This window comes from Mugil cephalus, chromosome 19 (genome assembly GCF_022458985.1).
Source record: "Mugil cephalus isolate CIBA_MC_2020 chromosome 19, CIBA_Mcephalus_1.1, whole genome shotgun sequence".
NCBI lineage: Eukaryota > Metazoa > Chordata > Actinopteri > Mugiliformes > Mugilidae > Mugil > Mugil cephalus.
Genome location: NC_061788.1, coordinates 6,119,138 through 6,140,707, shown reverse-complemented (window position 1 = coordinate 6,140,707; position 21,570 = coordinate 6,119,138). Strand labels below are relative to the sequence as shown.

The 21,570-nt window shown below is 43.8% G+C and overlaps 1 protein-coding gene across 25 annotated transcripts in view; it reads left to right on the top strand.

Moving 5' to 3' along the window:
- LOC124996393 (formin-binding protein 1) overlaps positions 1 to 21,349 on the top strand; it is a 56,087-nt gene extending 34,738 nt beyond the window's left edge. For 4 of the 25 annotated variants that reach the window (XM_047569350.1, XM_047569345.1, XM_047569351.1 and 1 more), the window contains exons 7-17: positions 938 to 1,066; positions 2,084 to 2,230; positions 4,959 to 5,150; positions 6,479 to 6,667; positions 11,640 to 11,654; positions 11,991 to 12,026; positions 13,974 to 14,083; positions 14,159 to 14,291; positions 14,613 to 14,737; positions 14,862 to 15,052; positions 16,847 to 17,724. In XM_047569350.1, coding sequence (XP_047425306.1) covers positions 938 to 1,066; positions 2,084 to 2,230; positions 4,959 to 5,150; positions 6,479 to 6,667; positions 11,640 to 11,654; positions 11,991 to 12,026; positions 13,974 to 14,083; positions 14,159 to 14,291; positions 14,613 to 14,737; positions 14,862 to 15,052; positions 16,847 to 17,025 — 1,446 coding nt within the window. In that variant the 3' untranslated portion in view covers positions 17,026 to 17,724. The other 21 variants (XM_047569346.1, XM_047569347.1, XM_047569352.1 and 18 more) reach the window with 21 other exon arrangements.
- Positions 21,350 to 21,570: the final 221 nt, after the last annotated feature.

Below are 21,570 nucleotides of genomic sequence, written 5' to 3'. Positions count from 1 at the left end.
TGATTTCAAACGGCCGGACTCTCACATGTGCTTTTGAGCTTTTCACATTCCATTTTTTGTAGGTAGCGGCGATCACCTTCCACATTAGTATTATCTGTCATCCCTCATGCGCTGTATCTGACGAGCGTCTCGACTCCGATGCCCGCTTTTTTCTTTTCCCGCCGCGTCCTCGATTGCTTACCCATGCGTGTGTGTGAGTGTGAGACTAGTGTGTAGGTGAAACCTGGGTGAAGCCCTTTTGAAAGTTCCCAGCTGGACTACGACAGATCAGGTTACGTTCCCTCCGCTGCTCATTTTATTTTTGCAGATGGAATACTGATTATTATCACAGGTTCATGAGAAGACTCTTTGTTATAGATGAAACTACTATTTACGTGTGGACGAGCCTGCAATGTGATGGAAAGAGGAAACAGATATCAGTACTTAGCTGCACAACACACACACACACACACACACACACACACACACACACACACACCCCACATGCTGTCTAGCTGAGATAATCTCATCTCCATCTGCTTTCCGTGGATCTGTAATAGGCTACTCCTGCTGCGTTTCTGACCGCCTGCCTTCCTTCCCTTAGCCCGAACTAGCTTAAAATAATCAACATTACCAATAGTAGGGATAGGCCAGACTGGGCGGGCAGTCAAAATCCAAAATCCCTCCATTCCGCAGCCAGTGCAGGCTGTCGTCTCCCTTTTTATGTGTCTGTTTTGGCCTACATATAATCTAATACCACAGGCTGTTGCTGCTTACTGACCTGTGACTGTGCATCCACGAGCTCCATGTTTGTATGTGTGTAAGCATGAGTAATCATACGCAAAATTTTATCAACCGATTTAAATGATCACACTCTGGCTGAGTGTCGTATCAGAGGATGTGAGGCTTAGGGAAGTGACTGTGACTTTAATGTTTGTATTGTGTTTTTTTTCTTCAGGCAAGACAGCAAGCTCAGATGAGACACCAGATGGCGGCTGACAGCAAAGGCGAATACTCCTCCTACCTGCAAAAGTTCAACCAGGAGCAGAATGATCATTACTACATAATTATCCCCAACATATTCCAGGTAAACACAGTGACAATGCAGCACATCATTTACTCAACCTGGTTTGTTTTGTGCAGTTGTCCATGCAAATAAGCCCTCTACCCATTTTCTGTCTGTATAAACCTCTAATGCAGCCTGTGAATAGTCTGCCAGTACGGTGCATTCATGCGCAGTCATTAGTTCGCATGTGAGCTCAAAGCTGTTTGCAACCCATCAACCCCCAATCCCCTCTGGGTCGACAACTAAAAATATAATTTCACCATGCGGGAAACACTAAGGGTCGCAAGCAATCTTTATTAAAGGCACAGTGTAGTGTTTTGTGGTGTTTTTGCATCCATTATCACACAGGATAAGATGTTACAATCCCTTGTGCCAAGACATGAAGCAAAACACATTTAGAAGCCCAGTCCAACTGCAAACCGACCAGCAGGCTAGCAGTCAGCTAGCAGCTAACAACCAACAAGAAGACACCAGCTAACCAGTCTAGCCAATGGCAGCAGGCAGTATGTGGCACATCATTGGGGTTTTCAAGTGGGCACCATTCCTTCACCGATGTTTCATTAAGTTAGGCCCACGACACCTCAAGAAGGCTTAACAGTGACAGTTCTGGCATCCTGGAGTCCTTGACTTAGACCAAACCACCTAGCAACTATTAACACTTATCAGCTAGCCTTACCTTTAGCATGCTCCCCAGCTAGCGTGTTCCCCACTCACTTGCTCACTGTACTGCCACAGCATCCACGTCAACCTGCATCCACCAGTCGCACACGGGCCCTCCATCCTCGCTTATCTTAGCTTAGCTTAGCTTAGTTTAGCTTAGCTTAGCATATGCTGCCATTTCTGCATATCTAGCTCTCTTACGCTCATTAGCTTCCTCAACTCTGTCTTCCCACGGGACAGTAAGCTCGATAAAATACACTACTTTCTCTGGTTCCAACCACATATTATAATTTGAACAACTGTTCTTTCTCAAAATTTCCCTTCCCAAGCTTGTGTTAACACATGACTCATGAATATGTGTCTCCATTGTCAACGTAGAAACTGCAAGACATGGAGGAGAAACGAATTGACAGGATAGGAGTGTGCATGAAGACGTTTGCGGATGTGGACCGCCAAGTTCTGCCCATCGTGGGAAAGTGTCTAGATGGCATGACCGCAGCTGCAGAGTGCATCGATCCCAAGGCTGTGAGTATGCGGAATAACATGTCTGCACACACATACACAGACACACACACACACACACACACACACACACACAGCGCCATATGGGACATATTACTCACTCAACCAGGTTGCCAGTCACAGCCCACACACTGGCGAATGTGACTCTTCTGGGGCTTTTAAAAACATAAAAACAACCCACCTGTGAACAACGAAGTGCTGTGGGAGGGTTGTTGTTGTGGCTGAAAAGAGAGCAGCTCAACAGATATCCCCTCTACAGTAAGAAAATCAATAAGATCAACGAGGTACAAACACATGCTGTGTTTTCCCCAGGAATTCTTTAGGGCTTTGTGTTAAAAATAGTCGTTAAAGGGGCATTCCCCTGACTTAAACAAGGTGCTCAGTTTACACTGTGAAGACATTTGCATAACATGTGTCTGTGGCTTTGTAGGGCGTCCTCCCAAAGTCACACAGATACAATAGTCAGTATGTTTACATGCACCTGAAAAAGCAAATTATTGCCTTAATCCAAATTTAACTGTACAGCCTGCTGCAGCCGACTGCTGGTCGGTTTAAGTGCATGTAAACAGTTTTATCAGAGTTCTTGTTATCCGAGCATCCAAGACACCCAGATAATATGATTGGAAATCAATTTTCTCTGCCATGTATACGACTTAATTGGACTTTAACTAGACAACGCGAATTCTGAGCTCGATTAAGATGTGCATGTAAACGCACTGAATGAAATAGTGAATAGTGAAAACAAATATGTTACACCCTTTATATTTGTTAAAAATAAAAAATAAATTAAAAAGTCACCCAGTTTCCATTCTCCTCGCTAAGTTCGGCTAACAGTCTAGTTTCATATTTCATGGGCAGATATGAGAGTGGTATTGACGTTTTTTCAATACCTGTAGCTGCTCTGGAGAATGTTCGCACCACAACAGACGACAAGCTCTTTCCATTTTCAGCCCTCACATTTCTCTGTAGCACGACTGAAGCTTTTGGCTTCACTTCTGTCTCGGCGCTGTCTGTTATTTATTATTTTGCCATTGAAACGAAACGCCACGTTAAAAGACAAAATCAGCAGTGTGATATCATGAGAAGTCACACGCTGGCGGCCTGCCGTATGACAAAAACCAAGCTCATCCCCCTGGGAGCGTACACTATCTCTGTGTGTGTGTATGGCCCCGCTCCAGGGAGACGACTCCAGTCTGTAACTGCTATGCAGCGGTAAACAGCAACAGGGAATCACACATCACATCCTGCTTCCCTCTGCCGTTTTTTCGCTTCCTCCTTTATTCTCTCATGTATGGAGAAAACAACAGCTGATCTTTGACCCCCGATCCAAACAGACCCTCAGCCCTTATCGGTTCAGATAGACTGACAAACACTGGAGCTGATTAATGGGAGTCTTCCTGCGTCTGACGAGCCTGGCTGTGTCCTCTAGCTCAGTGTGTTGTCATAACTCCTGTCTTGACAGATTTGGGTCTTTCCCTCTTTCTTCTGGGGCCTACAAACTGCATAAGGACAGTGCTTCTGCTTTTATAGACTGTTATCAGACAAAACTAAACTTGCATTATCTGCAAACCTGCTGATTTGATATCACCCTTTGTGTTCATTGGTCATGATCAGAGACTTTTTTTTAAATGCAGTGTTTGCACATCAGACATCAAACAAAGAAATAGCATTAGTATACAACAATCTAGGCCATAGGTCTTCAACAGGGGGTTCGCGACCCCTAGGGGGTCCATGGAGATACTGCAGGGCGGTCGCAAAATGTTTGGTTGATAAGACATTTTTTAATTTTTTTTTTTTTTAATTTTCCCCGACAATTTTGCATTTCTTAAAATACATATATAAGTAAAGGGGTAAATGCTCAGAGCTAACAGTGCAGCTTTGGCAGACATTAAGACACTCGTCAAGACATCAGATACATACAAAAAGGAAGACTGTTGTAGTCGTGACAAATACGACCAATCATGTTATTTCTGAATGTGACAGAGCAAGAATGAATTCAACAAATGGAGACCACACAACCTTAAATTTGTGTCGGGACCTGAATCTATGATTTTTGAGTTTTTCTAGAGGCACTAAGCAAAGCACTTCTTTTAACTAGCTGGGGGGGACTGTCAGATTTCCAATTACAGAAGATAAGTCTCCAAGCTTGAAGTGAAGCAAAAGCTATGAAGTTGGCTTTGGGTTTGGTGATGTTAATGCCTGGGACACCAAAAATGGCAGTGACGGGGGTTGGGCCTGATTGTCACCTGATTGTCAAATTTCAAAGAAGACTTTTAAGATGTGAGGCCAAAATGAATTCAGAGATCAACACTGCCAGAACACATGTCCAGTGGGGGCTGAACTCAAATGACATCTCAGACAAGCAGAATCTGTTAGGATGTAACACCTTTGGTCGTTTTCACACCAGAGCTGTTTGGTCTTTAGTTTGTTTCCTCCCATAGTTCATTTCGTTTGAGCAGGTGTGAAACCTCCAACTTTAGCTTTGACAGACAAGCATTGTATTGTTTTATGATGCTCTTTGTACATGCAAAAAATAAACCCATTGTGGAAAAAGAGCATTTGTTGTACCGGTAACGTTACATATCGGTTATTGGTCGATGTGCATTTGATAAGAAGAGAGAAAAGAAACACAATCCCCAAAACACCTAACTCCATAATTTGCTCCATGTTTGCCTTTGCTAAAGACAAAGAGGAGATGACATATCCATCTATAACTACTGTCTCCCAACAGGACTCGAAGCAGGTGGTGGAGTCCTACAAGTCCGGGTTCGAGCCCCCGGGAGACGTGGAGTTCGAGGACTACGGCCAGGCCATGAAGAGGACGGTGTCCGAGACCAGCCTGTCCAACTCCAAGGAGGCGAAAGAGAAGCCGGCCGGCAAGAGCAAGGGCAAACTGTGGCCTTTCATTAAGAACAAGAACAAGGTAACGCATGAACGAACACTCGACGCAGACACTCGAACGTGCGGTAGCCTCATCACCCGGGCGTCAACTCGTGGAGTGGGATCTTAAATGTTTGTGTCTGTACAAAAAAAAAACACATGTTCAATGTTTGCAGCAGTGTGACGAGTACTGATTATGCATTTATTTCCATTTTTGTGTAGCTCCTTTGACTTCTGTTCACTATGTTAAGCTCCGTTAAGCTAGTATTGCCATTTTTGTTGTTATTATTGTTATTATTATTATTATTTGCCACCTTCCCTTCCCCCTCCTGGCAATCACCCTCAATGATTTTGGAGCCTCCTCTCTGTAACACACACTAATGTATTTCCACCTTCGCTCTGCGGACGGACTCAGACATTAATCGTGCTGTCGGATCTGAAGTAACAGTTCTCCCCCTTCAGCGTTTCCCCACTGACCGGTGATCAGCTTTCGGGTAGCTTCCTTCAGTTTCCCGCTTCTGAACAGCAAAAGAAAAGAAAAAAACGATCTCTGGCTGCCGTATGGGCTGGTGGCACTATTTGGTTTGAATTCGAGTGTGGGTGTGCAATCGAGTGTGTGTGTGTTATGCTAAATGAGAAAGCATAGTGCACTTTGAGTTTTGTCCAAAAAAATGAGACAAACTTCATTTAAACCGCATGCATGCACAACCTGTCGAAGGGTTTCTAACAATCTATTCAGGTGTTTTAGTTTTCTGAAGGGTTCGGCGTCACTTGCATGTGCATTGTGTGGTGTCTGCTTCTCACTCTTAAACTGTCGGTGATGAGTTACGCAGGCAGATGTTTTAGGGCTGCCATCGAGCAATTAGCCCCGAGCCTCGATTTGAGCAGCTGCTGCTATCCGTGGGGATGCCGCGTGTTTCCCGTCTTAGCTGGCACATTGGTGAGGTCAGGGAGGAGGAAGAAGAAGAAGAAGAAGGAGGAGGAACAGGGATTTCTGAAATGGAAGCTGGCATGCGCTTTGACTGAAACTCTTGTTCGCTTTGTTGCAGCTGCTTGCTTTAACACATTTTACGCTTCCTACTCACTCTGGTTGTTTTTGTTCTTTTTAACAGTTTTTTATGTGTTTCACATTTTTTTACCCCCCCACAACTCATACAACTAGGTTTCTTTGGTCGTCTTTTGTGTTCTGTTTCTGTTGTCAGTTTATTTTTTAATATTTGTCGGAGGCTTATTTATTTCGTTTGTGTTCCCTCCTCCTTTTTCTTCCTTTTTTTCGTTGGATTCTCGCCCCACGTTTTTCCTCTCCTTCCTCCTTCCTCCTTCCTCCTTCCTCCTCCTCCTCTCCGTCATGGCTCCCTCTCTTACTGGTAGCTTATGTCCCTGTTAACGTCCCCCCACCAGCCCCCACCTGCCCCCCCAGCCTCATCCCCGCCCTCACCCTCTGCTGTTCCCAACGACCCCCAGTCTCCCAAGCAGCAAAAGGAGCCCCTCTCCCACCGCCTCAACGACTTCATGACCTCCAAACCCAAAATGCACTGCCTCCGGAGCCTGAGGCGAGGGGTAAGTGTGTGTGTGCGTCCAGCTTTGTGCATGCACGTGTTCGTGTTCGTGTGTGTGCGTGTGTGTGTGTGTGTGTCTACACCTGTACCTGAGCTCTGTACCTGCTGCACTGTATGAGCGAAGGACCCCGCTCCCAAAACGACCACCATTCAGAACTCCATTCAAAATGAGGCTATTTTAACCGGCCTTCGCTCATACAGTGCTCAGCCTTTGTGCTTCTCTAGCATGCTTCCGTAGCGCGTGACTATGAATCCATGGTACTTGTCTGACTCACCAGCAGTCTCTCTTCATCTTGTCCCTTCATTCTTCACATTAACCGTGCTCACCATGACAGTTCCTCTCAGAAACTAGCGAGACACCTCCTGAGCAGTCTTGGCAGTAGCATGGAACCTGCAGTCGCTCCCTTTGGCTCTTCCCTGCAGTCTATGCTGGAGGCAGATTATTATTTAATTTTTTATTTTTTTTTGTATTTGCACGTATTATTAAGGCAAAGAACACACATACAAAAAAAAATAAATAATCAAAATCGTTATATCATGGCCAGGAGAGTTGAGTTTGAAGGCTTCCTGGATGGTGGTTTTATCAGCACCAGCCCAGTGTCCTGGTGGGTGTCATCACCACTTCCTGTTCTGAATCCAGTGCGTGTTGTAGCAGGAGTCACCGGGGAAGGTCAGAGTACGCCTGAGTGCTCCTCACCCCCGTTCCCACCCACCCCCCTCACCACCACCACCAGTCGCCCTGACCTCAGGAACAGGCGGCGATTCACAGCGTTTCCTTCCGGATCCCACAAATACACTTTCTTTTTTGTTTACACTCATAATTTTGAAAGGGCAGCGCAAAAAGTGAAAACATCGGCGCTAAAGGTGACGTCTGGAAAAAAGGGCCAAAGAACAATGTGGTGCAACAGCGCAGCGCGTGAGCGTTTCATGGAGGAAATGATCGCAAAGAGGTAGAAAAGAAGGAAGCGTGCATTTTTTTTTTTTTTTTTTTTTAACTGAGCAGGAAGTGCACGTTTTTCTGAAAGCGGAAGTTCTGCAAGAGCCGTCGAGATGAGTGATAAAAAAAAATGCGCTAAATCAGACGCATTGTTTTTGGCCATACACAGATAAAAAAGACCGGCCTTACCTTTCACTTGAAAGAAGGTTTTAAGGTCAGAATATGTTCGACAGCCCTTTGTAGCTGACATTTTCATACTTTCTTTTCATGTCTCATAAGTATTACCTGTTTACGTTTTCATGTATTTAGATGTTGTTTGATAGACACTACATTTTCCTTTTGGAATAAATTAAAGATCAGTAAACACGTATTTCAGGGACAGTGGAGGGAGTTTGGGCTTATTCCTCTGTTAAAGTTGCCCTGACTAGTTATCAGCAGGTGTTCAAACAGGCCTGGATCCGTCTGTTTAAACAACACAGTCAACTAGCTCTTATATTTAATCTGTAGATCAGGGTTTTTCAGGCCAAGGACCCCACACTGATGAACAGATTAAGTAGGGACCCCCTGCCTACTGTATGTGTTCTAGTGCTATTTAAAAATATACTATTTAAAAATGCATTCAATATTAAGCTATTCCTTATCCCTTTACTAAAATATGTAATGTGTATTTAAAGATTGCAATACCCTCTGTTGAAGACCTATGCTCTGCAATATCATGGCAGTTTTGGGGAAGTAAGGCTTAATATTTTAGGCAGCTTGGAAGTTTAAAAAAAAAACTGTGTGTTGTAAAACTCTGTCCATAATAGGAAAGCATTGACTCTTGATTTATTGCATTTTACATTTATTACAGATTAATCCATAGCTCTTCATCAGGGGGTCCCTGGAGGTCCCTGCAAATCTTTGGTTGATTTGACACTTTTTAGACAGATTGAAGGCTCCTGGATTTTTAGAGTCTAAAATTTGATAATCCCAATTTAACTCTTTAAAATGCCCTAAATTCAAGTTTATTTTGCATTGTAGGACTTAAATTGCATTCAGTCTTAAATCCATACTTCCTGAAAAACGTTGAAACCTGCAGAAAACCCTGATATTGCACAGATATGAGAGGGGTCGAAGTGAAGGGATCAGGAGCTCAGTTGCAGGGATAGAAGAAGATTTTTAAAAATGGAGGAACCAAGGGAACGAGCTCAGGGTTGGGGGGTCGTTTCAGGCCTCTGTTAAAGGATTTAGCCGAGGAAAAAAAGTTATAAAACCTACTTTAAAGTCTACTCCGCGGTCACACCTGCAGGCAAAACAATTAAATAAAACCGTATCCCTCTGCTACCTCCTGCAAAGAGAACATAGTCTGACATTAGGGATCATGTGCCCGTGGAGGTGGGATGTAGTCTCTCTGCACAGGAGAGGTTCATGTGCTGCATATTAGTCGTCTTATCCATCCACAGTCACTATGTAGTGTGTGTGTGTGTGTGTGTCGGTTGGGAGGAACAGGAGAAAGTGTCTGTGTTTTGGGAGTCAAATTTAAGGCGGTGTAGAGTATAAGAGCATCAGCGTTGTTGTCACTGACGAAGCTTTATTCTCTCTGATGACCACCACAGCAGCAATCCCCGCGCTCGGTCATTTATCACAAAGAGCTTATGAAGAGGACTCTGGGTCGACCCACATATGCTTTCGAAGCAAGGCAATATGTTGTAAGTGTGCGTGCGACGGGCGCCAGGAGAGGTGTGCGGTCCGAGTAAAGTGCGAGTGGACGCTGGATGTGTGCGCATGAGTGTGATTAGCGAGAGGCCGGCAGCAGCACAGGCACTAGCCTGTACGGCTGCCTGTACGGCGCACGTCGTCACGGCTGAGGCTAGTGTCTGTGGCTGCCTCGAGTGTTGATCACGAGGCTTTGACAGAGGAAGAGAAGATGATGACTTCATCCCACATCACACGTGTCAGCTTGAGGTTTCTTGTCGCTTGCTGTGTCAGGGTTTCCCTGCTGAGCATCCACGAGGGGTCAATTCACAAAGTGTCACAAGCACCTAAGACGTCGGGGTTGAGGAACCCCACAGGTGCTGGTCACACTTGGGCTCTATATTTTTTTTTTTTTTTCGCCTACAGTACCCAGAATTCACCCCTCCAGGGCTTTTTTTTGTGCTTTTCTGCTTTTCTGCAGCGGTGTTATGTGTCTGTAAAGACGTATGATATACCTGTATATCTATGTCTGTCTGGGTGGATTAGTTCAAAGCTCAAAACTTCAATCAGAGACAAGGATCATCTTCATGTCTTCGCTGTCGTTTTAGTCTTTAATACTGGTTCTACAAGGAACAAGTGCCATTTTTAAGACGGATAAACTTAAAACTACTTTTTATAGATAAAAGAAACAGCAACAGGAAAGAAACTATGATATATAAAGTCTTGCTGCAAGTGAAAAGAAAAATTAATGCTAAATTTTTGCTAACTTCCTGTCAGTTAGCTTAAGCTAGCTAGCATAGAGGACTCGTTTTATATTCAGCTGTTATAAAGGCACCGCAGCACGAGAAGAACATTTTAACTTCGTAAGAAATGTGATAAATAGCTTTTATTGTTACGTTTGGGGAAAGAAGCAGGGCAGGATCTTTGATTTAACCCTTTGACTGGCATTGTAGCCGCACGGTTGATCTTTTTCGTAGTAGTAGACAATAAAATGCTTAATCATTGTCATTACTCATTCCAGCTTGTAAGATACACAAATTTTCCCCTGTGTGAACACATTATACAAATAGATAAGCTGTGGCTTTTATGCTTTTTGAGATATAACGCTTTTGAACAGTAGCTCAAAAATATACAAATATATACATCACACAGCTTCAGTATTTATATCGTAAGAATCTGCACAATCATGTTTAATAATGATATGTCAAAATACTCGGTTTGCAGTGCGCGCTATTAACATAGATTCAACATTCGTGATAGTTAATCGTGAGTAATCGTTTTTCTTAGTGTTGAAGTCAAAGGGTTAATCTTTCTCTTTAGTCCGGACCTTAAAGCAGAAAGTTCTCTTACAAGCAGAGCAGCGCACTGGATCCTAACCCCTTTACTGATATGTATACTTTTACATAAGGGACACGTAGTTGGATGAGAGAAGCATTTAGATGTGTGAAGCTGAGACGGGTGCGGATGAACAAGGCGTCGTAGCGAGGGCTGTAACAGGCCATTCCAGGTGGATGACTTGATTAACAGACTAAAGTGAGCAGATCTCTTCAGTGCACCGGCCTGTGAGCCCCTAACAGGATTACAAGTCATCTGCTCCAGCTCCTCCAGCCAATGGCTGTTAACCTGCTCTATTCAAATGACTCCATAAATAAGCTGTTTTTATTATTATTATTATTATTATTATTATTCACTCTACTGGCCTTTTATTTCATGATTTATTTTCCTGCCTCTTTCATTTGCGACACATAAACATATAGTAGATTTTTTTTCTTTATAGCGAGCGGTTGTTTTCAAAGCGTCTCCCCCTCGGCTTGTCTTGTGTTCAGTATCTGCCTCCATGTCAACACACGTACCTGCCAACGTGATAACGAGCTTCTGACGCCCTCTGCTGTCCCCTGCGTGTCATTGCATTGGCAGCAAAGAGAGGGAACCAGAAGTGAAAAGGGTACATCCATCCCCCCCCCTGTCGCAGTCACACTTTCCCTCCACTCCTCTGCATTTATTTTCATCTGTCTTCCCCCGGATTTCCCCTCATTCTCTACTTCACGCTTTTTTTGCAGTAGGTTGGCCCATTTTTTTTTTTTATTTTTTTTGCCAACGTAATTCTCATTTTTCATTAATCCATCGTGTTAAAAATGTTAAACTTCACCACATCAGAAAAGACGGGGAGTCTTTTCTTCATATGGTGAAGTCTGGCAGTGAAAAACATTCTCTATAAAACACAGTTGAACCTTTTTTTTGTGTGTGTGTGCAAAAGGAAAATGAAACACAATGGCTGCAATATTCTCCCGATGCTGACTTGTGTCTCCTTCTCTCTCCTGCTCCTCGCCATTTCTCTGTCCTCTCCCTCCCCCCCGTGAAGCTTTCTCTCAAGCTGGTAAGCATGACCGTATAACTGCACGACCGTAGCGGCATGACCGTAGCACGCATGTTGTGTCCTCCCAGTAACACATTGTTAATAACGATCCGTGCGCCGTTGATGTTTTTGGAGTTTTATTCGTTTAATTTATTTATCTGTGCTTTTCGGATCTAACTTTAATTGTTTAATTTTTTGCTGTGACACACCGATGGACCCGAGACTCATGTCGCCGTCTCATTTTGTGTGTTATTTTGCTGTTTTTTTTTGTGTGTTTTTTTGTTTTTTATTTTGTGTTGTGTGGTTGTCGTCCTGTCTCTCCCCAATCTGTGTCTGTCTGTGGTCTCTGTGGTGCAGATCACACTCAATTCCCACGTCCGGAATCTCATTGAGGTGATCAGATTTACTCAATGTTATATCTGTCTTAGTCTGACTTGTAGTCCCTGTTTTTGTTTCAAACAAATTGTGTACGTCTGTGCCGTAACAAAAAAACTAATCTGATCTTGCGTAGAGGTTATTTTCACGTGTCCTCACACTGCATGCATGCGCTATTTTGTGACGCTAACCTAAGAGAATCGTATGATGGCGTGAAGCCGTCACGGAGAATCTGTTACTTTAATCGTTAATGAAATTTCACATTTCTTGGAATATTGATTATTTTTCTCTGTGTATGATGATAACTTTGATGCATTACTGCTCCAGTCAGGAACGCAGTTAGCTTAGCATAGCATAAAACAGGATCTAAAGAGGGAAAAAAATCACAAACTGGAAGTTAAACCACCTATAATCACGCCCTTTTTTGTTAAATACACGGGTCTACAATGTTTTTCACCCCCCAAACTGATGGAGAGATTAAGTAGGGACCCCCCTACCTGCTAAACGTGTTAAATGTGTTATTATTATCATTTAGCATTCAATATTAAGCTAAGTATTAAGCAAACATGTGGTGTAGGGAGGCAAATTCCATTTATCCCTTTACTAAAATACGCTCAGGTTATTGTGTATTTAAAGAAATTTCAATTTGTGGGGGAAATTTAAAAAATATATATAAAAAATGTCTAATCAATCAACCTCTCGCTGCAATACCCCTGTATTCCCCCTGTTGAAGACCCATGGTTTAATACATGACAGGCTAGCTACTTCCCCTTTGCTTCCAGTCTTTATGCTAAGCTAAGCTAACTAGTAAGAGTTCCCAAATGAGTAGATCTTTGCCTGATTCTATACAAACAGCTAAATGTCTGCCTTTAGATTTTGTTGATCCATCGATCAAATGTAACCACAATATTATATTAACACATTAGTTAATAGTCTCTTCACTTTATCTAGGCTCACATAGAGAATGTAAGCACTAATGAATGGCCTCTGCACTGCTAGAAGGGGCATGTCTCTGCATGAAGACTGACAAATCTTTGTTATGTTGCATGCCTGGTAAGTGTTGCATGCCGATACGGGGAGAAAGGGTAAGGCCGACCACGGTAACTCAGCTCCTGTGTTTGACCCGTGGCCCGTGTACAGTGAATCCTGACCTCGAGTCCGTAGCTCCAGCTCTTTTATATCACGTGGTGACCCATCTCAATGAGATCCAAAACAGAAAGGCCTTGACCACTTCAGTCCTCCAGTTCTTTTTTAGCACGTTGTAGAAGTGTATTAACCCCAGAGGGTCAAAGTTATTGTGAATAGTGACACCCTGACATTAGCACATAGCTCAAAGCTCAGCTATGCATTGCATTTCATTTATATTTATTTAAATTTGCGTTCTTCCAGCTAGCACTAAATAACACCTGAACACCTGATGTTTACAGAAAGTTTAAGAGACTGCCGAGCAGCATGACTCATTCGTTTCAGTAACTGGAAGCAGCATCTGACTCGCCTTCCTCGCACTTCTCACACTCCAAATGTTAAGAACACACCGAGAACAGTCCCGACGTCTTCAGGCCCATTAACCGACTTCACAACGAAACACTATATGAGCGGTAAAAGGACGCAGCTGAGGCTTTTATTACATTTCCGACGCAGAGAGCGGCGACTGAACTGGTGAAAAGGCCTCCAGTAAATACACGGGCAGCGATCCCAGCTCGGTCCGTGTTAGCGAACGGCTGCAGTATCTCCTTCAGAGGAATTATGAGGTCAGAACATAACAAGAGCTCCCAATTATCTGAACAGCGGTCCATTTATCGCCCGGTCTCGGTTCAGGGGGTTTACTGCAAATGGAGATACTGCACCTAACTAGAATCGATCCCCCGTTAGAGGAATCAGAAAGTTGCGAAAGTTTTCTCACGGTTTCTTTTTCCTTTTCCCAAATCTCTTTCTCCCTTTTTTTTTTTTTTTTTACGTTCTTAGGGTTCTGGACCGGAGGACTTCAGTCACCTGCCACCAGAGCAGAGGAGGAAGAAGCTGCAGGGCAAGATCGACGAGCTGAACAAGGACATACAAAAAGAGATGGACCAGAGGTAAAAGGCAGCGTTAAGCAGCTTTTCCCTTCCGAGATTCACCCCTTGTACTGACTTTAATAAACTCCCTCACAGAGACGCTTTAACTAAGATGAAAGACGTATACGTGAAGAACCCTCAGATGGGAGACCCGGCCAGCGTAGACCCGCGGCTAGCGGAGATAGCCCAGAACATCGAGAAGCTCCAAGCCGAAATGCAGAAGTTTGAGGTGAGTTCAGTGGCAGTGTGATTGTTGGCAAAGCCGTCTTGTTTGGTTTAAGTGAGACACGGTAAATAATGAGGAGCCGGAGCATACGTTTCCAGCTGGAGTCGTTCCAGAGCAGCCCCGTCGCCGTTCCATATTAGGAAAAGATGTGCCGCTGCAGCTGGAGGGGCCTGGCTGCACGTCGGAGCTCTGTCCGGGGCAGAGACGAGTCCCAGAGCACGGGGATGGGTTTAACCTTGTAAATAAATGGCGGGGAGGCGGAATGTGAGGCGGGGGTCAAACGGGAGACCATCCAGCCCGTAACGATGACATGCGTTGCTGCAGGGCTGGTTGGCCGAGGTGGAGGAGAGGATGCCGTCGAAGAGCGATACCCACCGGAGGAGCGGACTCTACGAGACCCAGAACAACACGGCAGTGAGCAACAACAACTGTGCGCAGGACAGAGAGAGGTATGGTATACTCTGACGAACACCCCCACCCCGCCCACACACTAGACTCCACAACTCACCTCGTGTTTGTCATAAAAAAATAAAAAACTATGTATGTTTCACGGTGTATTTAATGTGTGTGTTGGCCCCTGAGCAGCCCGGACGGCAGCTACACGGAGGAGCAGAGTTCAGAGATTCAGGTCAAAGTCAACGTAGCCCCCAACCCCAACCCCAACCCCGTCCCCACCTCCTCCACGCCGGAGTTCGACGACGAGTTCGACGACGAGGAGACCCTGCCCACCATCGGCACCTGCAAAGCCTTGTACCCCTTCGAAGGTAACCACGCACGATGGAAATCAAACAAAACACTACTATAAATATTTGCTGACTCTTATCGGGTGCTGAGTGGAGGATTCTGCTTCCTCTGCGTGAGGAGGAGGTGCAGGGCTTGTAACCTCTCTGCGGAAATGTGCAGAGGAGTGTGAATAGAAGCACACGTCATTTCAACACCGATCGGCCACAACATTAAAACCACTGACAAGGAAAAATGAATAACATCATGTGACAGTTCAGTGTTCTGCTGGGAAACTTTAGGATCTGGCATTCGTGTGGATGCAACTTAGACATGTAGCACCCATCATAACAATTAAAGAAAACTGGCCTCTAAATTCACTAGATCCCAATATATAATATATATATATATATATCCCAATATATATATATTTATATATAGCCTCACAATGTTCTTAATGATGATAATAGGAATATGCATAATCCCAATAGACGACAATTAGAAATGTAAAAGTGAATTAAAGGGCAACATATTACACCGCCACCACAGACCTGTGTGGCCTAGATTATTAAAATCCTCCGAGCACAATGGAGTGAAACGGACGTGGCCTGTATCAAAAAATAGAACCAGCGTTTGACGTGTGGCTGCAGCCAGTCACACGTACACCCTCAAATGTGAACCAGACTAGACTGGGTGTGTGTGGTCATCTGGTCTCAGATGCGTGCACCAGCCTGACAAAGGGGTGCAAAAGAAGCCGCGTCATATAAAAAGTACAAACCCATAAAGAAAATATCACAACCATCTAGGAGGCGGAAAAAGGTGAAACCATCTACCACTTTATTTGTTTATTTATTTTAGGCACTGCCATCTTTATTTTATAACCTGATGTCTTCTAAAGTAAAGGTCTCGCTTGTCACTATTTTTATAAGCTGGAAAGGGAAGAAATAATTTAGTGTTTCACACACAAAAAAAAAAGAAAGAAAGGGAAAAGGCTGGAGAATACAGAAGTCTAATGTATTAACTTTTTAAATTTTTCATTTATGGACGGACAGTCTACTTCAATTGAATCAAGGGCTCTGATAAAACATGCAATAGGTTTTAGGTTTATTACACAAGCTCTGGGACCCATTGAGCCATTTCTCTGTTGTGTTGTTATTTCATTCTTCAAGTTAATGCAACTTTCCGAGCAGTGGCACAATGACTCTGTCTTGTGAAACTACAGTTGTATGATTGCATTTTCTTACAAAACACTTGTTACCAAACACTTTCATGGAAATATGATCTAGAACATAGGTCTTCAGCAGGTCCATGGAGGTACTGCAGGGGGGTCACAAAATCCTTGGCTGATGAGACATTTTATCTATATATATATATTCATTAATACACTAATAAATGGGACAAGATGTTACAATCCCTTGTGCCATGATCTGAGGCAAAGCTCATTTAGAAAAACCGACCAGCAGACAGCTACTAACTAGCCTAGCCAGCAGCAGTAGGTAATAGAGGTGGTGGGACATGCAACTACACTCCAACCAACATCTCTCCCTTCTGCCAAGATCACAAGTAAGATGCTACCAAACAGCAGCTAATTAGCCTAGCCACGGAAGTAAAACACTAGAAAACACCAGCTAACTAGCCTAGCCAACTGCAGTAGGTAAGAAATGACGGGATATGCGACTACACTTTGACCAACATCTCTCCCCTCTGACAAGATCAGAAGTATTTATATATATAGATATTTATAGAGAGAGTCACACACTCCCTGTTGAAGACGTATGGTCTAAGCTAGTTCCTGTAAGCGCTCTCACCCCTTCTTTCCTTCCTCTGTTATCTTTCAGGTCACAACGAGGGCACCATCTCCGTGGCCGAGGGCGAGCTGCTGTACGTCATAGAGGAAGACAAAGGAGACGGATGGACGCGAGTGCGGAGGAACGAGGACGAGGAGGGATACGTCCCCACATCCTACGTCGAGGTCTTTTTGGAGACGAATGCCAAAGGTGCTATGACATACATTTAACTCTGGAAAAGCTTATGTTACGGTGAGGTTGCAGAGGTGAAAGGTTGTCGGTCGTAGCTCAGACGCTTCCTGACTCCTCGTGGAGGAAGGACCAATCAAACTCGTGCCTCGTCACAGTCGGGACAGTTGTGGCAGCAGCGCGGAGAAGCTTGTAGTTCCTCGCCCTCCTATTCACGTCGGCGCCACATTGTGGTCACACGAGCTATAACATAAAGATCACGTGTACATTTGAAAACACGCAGTATTCCTTTTTGATATGTTTTATGTTTATATTGGAGAATGTCGACCTTTTAATCAAGCTCCACGACTGAAAACATCTGAATGTGCGCATCATCCGAAGTGACGGTGAGCGAAAAAGTCAAGTCATCGCGCGAAGTTCTCTTGGTGTTTTGGTCACTCGTTGTACCTTAAAGGAGATGCATGTTCGATGTGCAGTCACGCAAATGTTATTTAAATCTGCTGTAAAATATAAATAAAAGATATTTTTGTAGGTTAAACTGAAAGAAAATTAAAAAAAAAAAAAGAAAAAATCCACGTCCCTCATGTTGTCGCATGCTGTAGGTTAATTATAGAAACCAGGAAGAGGTTGTGAAAGAAATTTTATACACTTATTGATCAAGTTTAGTAACAGAAATAGCCCCCTTTTTAAATTCACTTTTTGATAATGATAGTGCCGGGCTGTTCTGGTCCTTTTTTTTTTTCCAGGCCATTGGTAAAGGAATAGAGGAGTTAGCTGTGCTAGGACACATGGTGAGACTGGGCTGTGCTATGGAGTTGGTCATGAAGCTTTGTGGTTTCTTGCATGGGTCTCTGAGCTGTGTGAGCATGGCCTCTGTGTCATTTCAGTCTGTAACCCGACTCGGAAATCACCTCCTCCATGAATCATTAGGAGTGTCTTTCAGACTCCTGTCACTCATTTTAGCTGGCTCTGATCGGGCCCGTTAGCGGTGCAGCATGGGGTTGTTGTGGACAGGTTGTGCGGTAAATATTTCTGAAGAGCATCTGAAATGCGGTGCATGCTGCGGCATTTGTGGGGATTTGGATCGTGAGTGGATTTCAGCATGTTTCAGTGCGGTGGCTGCATTTTAACGTGCATTCAAGCCAGAGGGAAACGCTGGTCTCAGACTACAGGAGATTTATGCTCGAATTCTATTACAGATCTGTGGAGAAATCTGGTCCGGATCTTACGTCGTTTAGAGATCTCCTCTTACACCTAACAAACTGCTAGAAGCCTCCTCTAGGCCACTGCAGTTCTTAACAAACACAGCTGACACTTAAAATCTGGAGGATTTACGTCTGGCTGCAATACTTCCACAATAACCATCGAGAACAAATAATGCAACGTTAGACGTTTTAGCCTTGTAAGCTAACAACAGATACTAGAACTGACAGTTCTCCTCACGCTTGCTTGCAAAGCTACAACAAAACTGTTCACAGTTTGCCAACCAGTGCAGGTGCATTACCGCCATCTAGTGGACTGTTTAAATCAGAGGAAGTTGTTGCACCAGCCTCTGTTTAGTTTGCATCCAGGAGATCACGTTAGATGGTGTGTTCAATGCTCCAGGACCCCCCAAACTGAAATTTTGTGACCCTACTGCAGTACCTCCACAGACCCACTAGGGGTCGTGGACCCCCCTGTTAAAGGTTTGAGACCTCCTGTAGCCTGAGCCCGGCTTTAGTTGAACAGATACATCTTTGTGTTAATGGGTTACATTCATTCTGTGGTTTCATACATGCAACGGTCTCCTCTCCACGTCTGAATGTTCTGGGTTGGTGTCTTCTTCTTCTCAATTCTCCTTCCTAAAGCTAACTTTTCTTTTGTCGTTTTTTTTTTCGTTTGTTTGTATTTCTTTTTTTTTTCTTTTCTTTTTTATTTTTTCTTGAATTACAGATTCCTAAAAAGCGCGAGGCTGGCTGAGGAAGTGGCAGGGCAAGCAGCCTCGGAGACAAACCGCACCGCTCCTCTCACGCTCACGAGAAAGCGATCGATGACCTGAATCTAAACGAGACAGCCGGGCCGATTTGAACACAGCAGAATTTTACAAACAAAACAAAACAAAACAAAACAAAAAAAAATAATAATAAAAAAAAAAATACTATCGGAAGCTTCCTGCGCAGAGCTCTGCGACGTGAAGCGGCGAATAAAGAGATCTAAATTTCAGCGCTCATAACTTCTCCTCCATTCTTAACCCCCATTCAGCATCCACACTATTTGCTTTCTGTTGTTTTCAGCTTTGTGCTTCTTAATGTAACTAACTACGCTTGCGCAACGCGCGGTTCATGAACGCACCCCTCCGGCTCTGCCGCCTTCTCTTTTTATTTTTTTGCCTTTATTCCGTGACACATAAACACACAAACACATATATACATACACATATATATACGGCAGAGGATGTGGTCAGAGACAGGAAGGAGACCAGCAGGTGTGTGGTCATCTGTGGCTCATCTACATTCACCGCTTCAAATCAGCTTTACAGGTTTGACTGGAACCGGAAGAAGGTGCTAACCATTAACCATCTACACGCACGGCCGCCGCTTGTTGTCGTCTCACGTCTCCTGTGTCATCTTCTCCTCACCATGATCACACATATCCAGGATCAGCTGGAGGGAAAAGCGATGCATGATCACCACCGTCACCGACTCCTCCCCACTGGTCGTCTCTTCCTCTCTCTGACCACACCCTCCCTCCCTCCTCTCCCTTCCCGTCTCCCACCGTCCCCCTGTCCTCCCTCCATGGCTGCTTCGAGCCTTTTTTTTGTTTTGTTTTGTTCTCTTTTTGTGTTATCGCTGTAGCAGCTCAGGGCGGGGGTCTCTCAGCGTTGTGGTGTGCTGCATGCTTGCCCTGTCTTCCTCCTCGCCCCTCTGCTGGCAGCGCGTAGGAAGAGCCTTTGTGTTCAGTTAACCCTCATTGCCTGGTCATGAATTAACCTGAATGCTACTGTTTGGGTTCGGTGCCTGTGGCTCTTTTTTTTTTTTTTTTTTTTTTTATTGTTGTTATTATTATTTTTTATTATTACTGTTGTTCTGAAAGCACGTCTCCCTGTTTTCTAACGGCAGAGTCTGCTCCTCCCAGTGTTCCCATTTTTTTATTTTTTTTTTTTTAAAAAAGGATGTTAGGGACCCGAAATGTTGCTTCTCTGAACGATCTCATGCTACAATAGGTCAAGGATGTCTTGTGCTTTTGAATTTAAGTACAGTGTGTGTGTAAAACTATTAGTATGTTTTGATCAGAGTGTCTAACGTAAGTCGTTTGTTAGTTTACAGCCGTGGAAATGTCTCCACTTGGTCCAAGCAGCAAAATAAAAACCTGTGATGTTTTTTTTTTCTTTTTCTTTTTTTAATTATTTTTTTTTAACACAGTCCTATTACTGTATATGGAAATATACTGTGACCCACATTTTCTCCCTGTGACTGAAATGTGACGACATGTAGATCATCACCGGGTTTGCGTTCTAACTGAGAAATAAATAAGAACAACGTCAGCTGTGGTATGAGGACGAAGGTTATCTCAAAAGTTTTTATAATCACTGTTAAGATAAATTATGTCCACCCCCTCCACCCCCGTTCAATGGCACATAATGATTTCAACATTTATCTTTTATATTTGATTTCTTTTCTTTCTTTCTTTTTTTGAGCTGGAAAGTTGTATCGTTGCTTATTCCGTCTGAATGGGACTGAAATCCTAAGAAAGCTTTGCGTTAGGGATGAAGCCATCGTTGAATATTCACCGTCTACTGCTAGAGGTTCATGAACAGGGGGGGGAATCGACGGACGACGTGCTGATCATTTGGACTCTTGATGGAAGGAATGATCGAATCCCTGCTGAATCGAGTGTCACGGGCCTCCTCCCCCCTCCCCTTCCCCCTCCCCATCGCTCGTCGAGATATCAAGCCCCGTTTTTTATTTGCTCGTTAAATTGAGTGATAACCGATCAAACCGATGATGAGGCTTCAGCAGCAGCAGCAGCTTTTTGTTGTGTCTGGCCACCGCTCTGAGACGAGAGCACCGCCACAAACCTTCTAGCCCCAGATTAACCTGCCTGTACAGTGGAAACGGCGCGGAATCAGAGAGAATATATATGAATATATAAATAAAGTTTAAAAAGGAAAAAACATCTATTTTAACTATTGAGAGTCTTACCGTTACTTTATCTGCTTTGCAAAGTAAGACTTCTTTTTTTTTTTTCCTTTGTCAGGTCTACCAAATGGTGTGTTTTTGCACTTTTTCGTTTGTGTTCCGTTTGGTAGCCCATGCTTGTGTTTTTGGAGCACTGAATACTTTGTAATGTGTTTACTGTGCCAATTAAATATGCCTGGAAAGTAAAGGAGTCTGTGTCTTCAGTTTTTCTTCACTTGGTAATTTCAAAATTTTCGATTCTTAACAATATAGATTCATGGTGACAGGCCACAGAATGTTCACCTCTTTTCCTTTAGCAGCGAAAGGTTATTTTCATGTATTGTTCTGCCGCTTATATTTTAATCATCTAACCCAGGAAAATGAACATAAATTAAGCTCACTGCGAATCCTAAAGCCCCATAGCCGCTT